The following is a 7,055-nucleotide window of genomic DNA, read 5'->3' on the forward strand; positions in this document are numbered from 1 at the left end:
AGAAAAGATTTAACCCGTGCAAAATTGTCTGCGTGCAAGATTGTCTTGTAAATTGTCTGCTCGTGCAAAAGTGACCCTTCGTGCAATTTTATCTTCGTGCAGTTTTATTCCATCGTGCAAAATTATCTTCGTGCAATTTTGTACGTTCGTGCAATTTAGACAGCTACTCCTTTTAAATATATTTCTTACTAATTACTTATTTCATTTTCGTTACTATAGTCTCTATCATTTTAATTTCAACCAATTTCGAGTTTACTTTTTCTTGTATTTTGCAGAACAATTTATGGAAAATCAGAATTTCATAAATATGTTACTATTTAAAAACTGTAGCACTTAATTTTGAGCAAATTAATAATGTACTGTTTTTATAACAAAGTTTGTTTGAAGAGTTTGTACCTAAAATAATAATTTTAGATAGTTTAGCTCAGACAATAGGGTATTTATCATTAAGCACATAATTATGTTTGAAATGTCGTTTATGTTTATTTGCTGTAAGTTGAAATTTAATTATAATTTCATATCTTTATACCTTAAAAATTGACTTTTACTTATATGTTCACCAAAATTTTTAAAAGAACATTAAAAGAACACGAAATTCTTAGTGATATATTTTTACTATATAAAAATTAAAATACAATTTTAAATCAGTTTAGAAACATAAACTTTTGTTTTTAAGATAATCATTGTTTTTAAAAAAAGTATGACAAAACGATGTTATTCTAGGTTATAAAAATCTCAAAATGACAACCAAAACAATCGACGCGAAAGTCGTAGTCGAGTGCGAGTACACAACCAGGCCCGGCGCCAAAAAAGAATACCGGAGGACAATTTTCTATAAGAGAAGCAAAACGGCCAAGGAGAAAATAGACCAGTACTCGGGAAGCGTCGAGGTCAGCGCGAAGTACAAAGACCTCGTCTTTGAGGTTTCCGGCGCCGTCAAAGCCAGCTGGTGCAACACCCACTCGTTCTCCATTTCCACTGAAGAAGAAGAGATGACGTCATACGAATCGCTGAGGGAGTATTACGACGACGTGATCCTTTTGGTCAGATCGCTCAAGTTTAAGTACTTCATTGACGACGTCTTCGTCGAGAACATCGTCGATACCACTGTGCTGAACTTGAAAGAAAACTACTCTGTTGATCAGCTCAACGAAGAAGCCGAAAAGTACATGAAAATGACTTACGGCGCTGAAAATAAAACGGTGATTGAAATTCCAATTGTACTTGAGAAGGAGATCTGTGTGAAATGGAAAAAGTTTAACAAGGGTGATGTCGTGCCTAAAGACGCCGTCTGTGCGGGCAAAACGCGCAACGACGGAGCTGTGTACGTTGCAAGGGTTGCCAATACTCCGGGTAAAGTTGATTTGGAAAAGGGCAAATTGAACAACTTTTGTTCTTATGGATTTTCCGGGTACACATCGGGCGAAATGCTGCTGACCAACGGCGATTGTGATTGGGTGTATATTAAAAAAGGTGACGCTTTTCCGAAACACGCCGTGTACGCGGGTCTGGATTGGCAGGCCATCAAAGTGTGGGTCGGCAAATCGGTGACCGGGGAGCCGGGGTGCATGAATTGCGATGCGAATGGCAAGATGACGAGTTTGTGGTGTCACCATGGTGATCATTTTAACCATGGTTACGTGCTAACCATTTCATAAGTTTAAACTCGCACGTTAGCAGAAATGAAAAATGGTGTAAAAGTTTTATCTGGTTTTAAACGGTTGATTTTTTTATTTCCTTTATCATTTGTTAATGCCCTCGATTTCATCATCATTTTTATTTATAAATTACTTTATGTTTTAAAATCAATGTTAAACAGTTTATATTAAACAAACACCTACTTATTTGAACTTGATTAAAACACTTAAACATATTTTTATTAGTGTTATAATCAGTTTTATTTCATTTTAGTACACAATTTTTATGATTTTAATTCGACTTCGATAAAAAGTTACTATGTTTAAAATTGTCTTGAAAAGTTTGTAATATAGTTGGTGATATTAAAGGTTTCTATATAATTACAATAAACTGTTATGTTTTATGTGTATGTGCTATTTGCTTTACTAATACGACTATAATAATTCTTTTTTAAGTAAATTAGCATTCTTAAAAATTGCTTTAAATTTTCTTCAATTTTTATCTTTAAAAAAAAAAAAAAACTGGTTTAGTAAAAAACAGCTTATGAACTTTACTTAATTAATATCTCATTTCTACTTATTTTAATAAAAATAAACGTTGTGCTTTATCTAACAAGCAAAACTTTAGATAAGGTTAGATTTATTTAACTTTTTTTTTAAATTGAGTACATAACGTTCTATTCTCTTGCTTGATTATCGAGCGTAAATAAAATCAGTCAACCGGAACGCATTCCTGATGAAACTTTTATTTTTACTTGTAAGTAAATGGCTTAGTTTACTTAACCATCGTATTTATTTAAGCCGTAATCTACTCAAACTTTATAGATACTTTTATGTTCTTTGGGATTTTAATCTGCCAAACACAAATCGGTCAATTCTTCCAATAAATGCCATGAATGTTTACTTTATTTTTGCCCGGAAAGTTTTTTAATTCAGCTAATTTAAAGTCCAACTCATAAAAATGGAAACATACTTGATCTCTTAATTTGCAATCATTTTGGTCTAGATAGAATCTTATCTCATTCATCTACTTTACCATTAACAAGCATGTGTGACCATAACTCGATTTGGTAAAAAAGTAAAAGTCAAATAGTATAGTACCCAAAGCTGAAAATGATTCATATGATTTTATTCAGGCAGATTTTGAAAACATCAATAATTACCTGTAAAAAAATAATTGTAAGTCATTATTTAACTGAGAATGAATAGTTTGATGGTATTTTTAAAAGAGTTAATACAGTTTTTTTCTATGTTTGTCTTAAACCAATTTTATTATATTTAAAAAATGTAAAAAATCTCCAACATTTTTCGATCAGTTTATTAGCTTAAATCAAAAGTTTTATTCCAACTTATTCTATAAATAGCAAAAGAAAAAATATCCATTTTACATTAAAAAATTATTAAAAGAAATATTTATTCTATGCAAAAAAGTAAGACAAACAAATAATGTTATAAAGTTTATAATAATAAGTGGAAAAAATATAAATTAGTCGTTAAAAGACATTTTTTTAGAAATGAAAAAAGTTTCTGCAAAAGCCCAAATTAAAAAAGTTTTATAATTACGTAACATCTAAACTTAAGTTTAGTATTGCAATACTCCTTTTATATGACAATGATAAAGAAAAAATATTAACCTCAGATTTTGAAATAGCCTCTTATTTTTAATAGAAGTATTCAAAAAGTATTTAAAAAAGACCGTAACCACAAAAGGTTTAAACTAGCTCAAAAAAATTGTAGGAAAATGGAAAACTTTCTATGAAAACATTGAAAATTTAATTAACAACCTAAAATATAAAATCATTTGTACCCAAGAAAACATCACAACCTGTTTTATTAAGTATGTGATTCCATCAATAATATTTCCACTTTCTCTAAGTTTCAGATGCTCTATAGCATTAGCTGGTGTTCAAAAACTACGAAAAATATATTTTGTCATTCCAGTGAATAAGAAAGGTAACAAACACAATCTCTTAAACTATAGGCCAATATCTTTAACTAGTGACTATTCTCGAATTTTTAAACTTAATTTATCTATAAAAACTAATGATGTACCGGACTCGGATCCGGAATATTTTTTTCAAATTAGGATCCGGCCGGACCTGGATCCGGATAGTTTTTTCAAATTAGAATCCGGCCGGAACCGGATTTTTTTTTTATCGAGATCCGGCCGGAACCGGATCTTTTTTTCATATCAAGATCCGAATATCAGACAAAAACGGCAATATCCGGCCGAATATGGACCCGGATAGTGAGTCACATTATGTCAATTATGCTATATTATATATATATCATAAAAATTGGTCTAGCACTAAAAAAAGTTAAATCTAGAGAAATCTAGGAAAATTCATGATTTTTCAATTTTAATTTGGGAAATTTAGGTTTTTTTTTGGATAATTGCAAAAATCTAGGGATATCTAGAGAAACTTAGGGATATGGAAACCCTGTAAAGTGACTATAAACTAGCCTGAGTCAGAATGAAGTTTTTAAATACTGAAAAAAATACTTTATCTTATTATAAATAGAACAGCTGGCCACAAAGTTGACAATTTTAGATAATATTTATAATTAACAATCTGAAATCAAGTTCTTAAACAAAATTAACTAGAAAATCACAATATATTGAAAACTGGATCAGCTCAAACTCATTTAAAATATAAAAGTAAATTAGCCTGAGTTTTTCAATAAAACTTAAAACTACTCCGAGTTTTTATAAAAAACTAAAATAGCCTGAGGCAGCCTAAGATTTTCAAAAACTCCCAAAAACATTTAAACTAGCAGGATTGCAACTGTTTAAGTCAAAAAAAAACTAGCTAGAGTGAGAATAAACTAGCCTAAGTCAGAATGAGGTTTTTAAAAACTGAAAAAATCACTCTAATCTAATAGTCAGCATAACAGTTAGCCATAAGATTGACAATTTGGTAGTAAAGTTTTTAATTTTACAACATAGGTAAAGAGAAGTGATGTACCGGACTTACAATTTCGGGTCCGTCCGAATCCGGATCCGGACTTTTTTTCAAATTAGGATCCGGCCAAACCCGGATCTGGATTTTTTTTTAAATCGAGATCCGGCCGGAACCGGATACGGATCTTTTTTTCATATCAATATCCGGCAGGATTCGGATATCAGACAAAAACTGCAATATCCGGCAGGATCCGGACCCGGACAGTGAGTCCGGTACATCACTAATAAAAACCCTTAATTACGTTTTAGATTATTAGTTTAATAACTAATAAGCATTTTTGTTTTGTCCCTAACCGCTCGTCAAACATTTAAATATAATAAGCTTACATTTGTGGATATTTCTTATCTCAAAAACAAATATATTAAAGTAGTTTACACTGATATTAAAAAAGCTTTCGATTAAGTATCGCACAAACGATTATTAAAAGTTTTGAGTAAGCATGGACATCAAACCTTATTAAATTGGTTCAATAGTTTTCTCATTAAGGTTACAATGAATAATCATTAACAACACGTTATCAGACCTTAAAACAATACACAGTGGATTACCACAAGGTGGCGTAATTGGTCCCTTTCTTTTTACAATCTACATTAAAGATATTTATTCAAACACTGACGTTCAAAGTGATATACGTTTATTTGCAGATGATGCAAATATTTTTAGTGAATTAAACACTTCTTTACAATTTAATCTAGATAATTTTTACAAAGACAAGAAAACTTGGTTTAAATCCGAACTAATGTAAAATTCTAATCATTAAGAAAAAGAAAACTTGCTCGATTGACTTATTAATCAATAACACTAAGATACCAACAGTTGAAATTTTCAAAGATTTAGAAATATATATCTCTGAAAATTTAAAACGGAATGAACACATAAATTACTTTTATAATGTTGCACAAATTTCATTTTATCAAATATTAATAAAGTTTTAAACCTAATTCATCTAAAATTTAAAAAAAACTATTTAAAGTATACGGTCGTCCTAAGCTTGAACAAAACCCAAATTTGGTTCCCCTATATAAAATTTACGACAATCATTCTAAAATAAGGAAAATTCGAGTCAATTTTCTTTACTTCAAAATTTCAAAACACAATAACTTACTAATTTTTAATAGTAAGTTAATATTGATTAATTTACCATTTAAAACTAAGTTATAGTAAATACAATACAAAAGCATACTTAAAAGTTTATTTATATTTATAGAATGAATGAACCACATGTTTTACTAAAAATCTTTGCATTTAAAATAGTGTATATAAATGTATTGAGTCTAACTCGTTTTAATATTAATGATAATTTAAATAACAAACTTTAAAAATCTATCAAATGTTTTCTGTTTTGTAATTTAAGTAATTTGTTCTTGTAATAACATCTGTAAACAATTGTTATTGAATAATAATTAAATCTAAGTAAATATTTTGGGGTGTAAGATGTAAATATTTATATTGGATTTCCATAAAAAGTTGTTATCTATTTTGATTAAATTAATCAATTTTGCATAGTCTTGACTTCTTTCAAATTTTAAACCGATATACTAAATTAAAATTTCAAACTAGGTATCTATGCTGATCATCATTTACAATAGAAAGTTGTTTAATAATCAAATACTAAAATTTAGTATTTTTCAAGGTTTTTGTTAAGTTCGCGAAAGAACAAGACAGCTCAAAAGTAGACGAAGTTATCGAATAGAAGTTTAGGTGTAATTTTTATCAAACTGAATTATACTAACATGATAAAGATTATAAAAAATTACTAAATATTTTAAATGATGATTAAATGTTTAAAAAGGTTTTTTCTAGAGCTAAGATTTTTATTTATTTAAAAGTTGCTGAACATTTTATAATTAATTTAATTCAATCACTTCGAGTTATCAAGCAGTTATTACTTATTGACATTTTTCTGTGAGTTTTTTTTATAATATTTTTATGACATATATAACAGCAAGTAATCATTCGTACCTCATAAACCATTCCTTTCGCTTTACATATGTGAATTAACTTGACTGCCGTTTAAATAGATTAACCACCTTTTTTATGACAATATTATTTACAATTGAAAATTACTGCTGCAATATTTTTAAAAATCTCGTTCTTTTGTTATTCGCTCAACAAAATTTTGTAGTATTGCTCAAAAAGTTGTTATAGATAACTTAAAGGAAATTGTTAAACATTATGTCCATTATTCTTAAAGATTATAATATTTATCTGCTAGAAAAAGTAAATTATCTTGTTGTATAAAATAAATTGTTTTTTTAGAATCCTAGATCTAGTATATACTTAAAATACATATTAAAATGAAATAGAATTTAGTAACAGATATGAAATTTGTGATATGTATAACTTAGTTTTATTCGACACTAACTTAGATCCAAAATTATTAGCTAAAGTAAATTATAAAAACTAAAACTACTTATAAAGTTTATTTTTATTCAACTAAATCACCAAAATCATA

The 7,055-nt window shown here is 28.5% G+C and overlaps 1 protein-coding gene across 1 annotated transcript in view; it reads left to right on the top strand.

The window, feature by feature from the left end:
- Positions 1 to 6,311, top strand: part of LOC145837143 (cholesterol transporter ABCA5-like) — a 45,531-nt gene extending 39,220 nt beyond the window's left edge. Inside the window, exon 37 of the mRNA XM_082944910.1 lies at positions 6,234 to 6,311. Within this exon, the coding sequence (XP_082801036.1) occupies positions 6,234 to 6,293 (60 nt within the window). The 3' untranslated portion in view covers positions 6,294 to 6,311. The remainder of the gene's footprint in view (positions 1 to 6,233) is intronic.
- The last annotated feature ends 744 nt before the right edge of the window (positions 6,312 to 7,055 follow it).

The sequence above is a fragment of the Thalia democratica genome, chromosome 5, assembly GCF_965202585.1.
Source record: "Thalia democratica chromosome 5, ktThaDemo2.hap1.1, whole genome shotgun sequence".
Lineage (NCBI taxonomy): Eukaryota > Metazoa > Chordata > Thaliacea > Salpida > Salpidae > Thalia > Thalia democratica.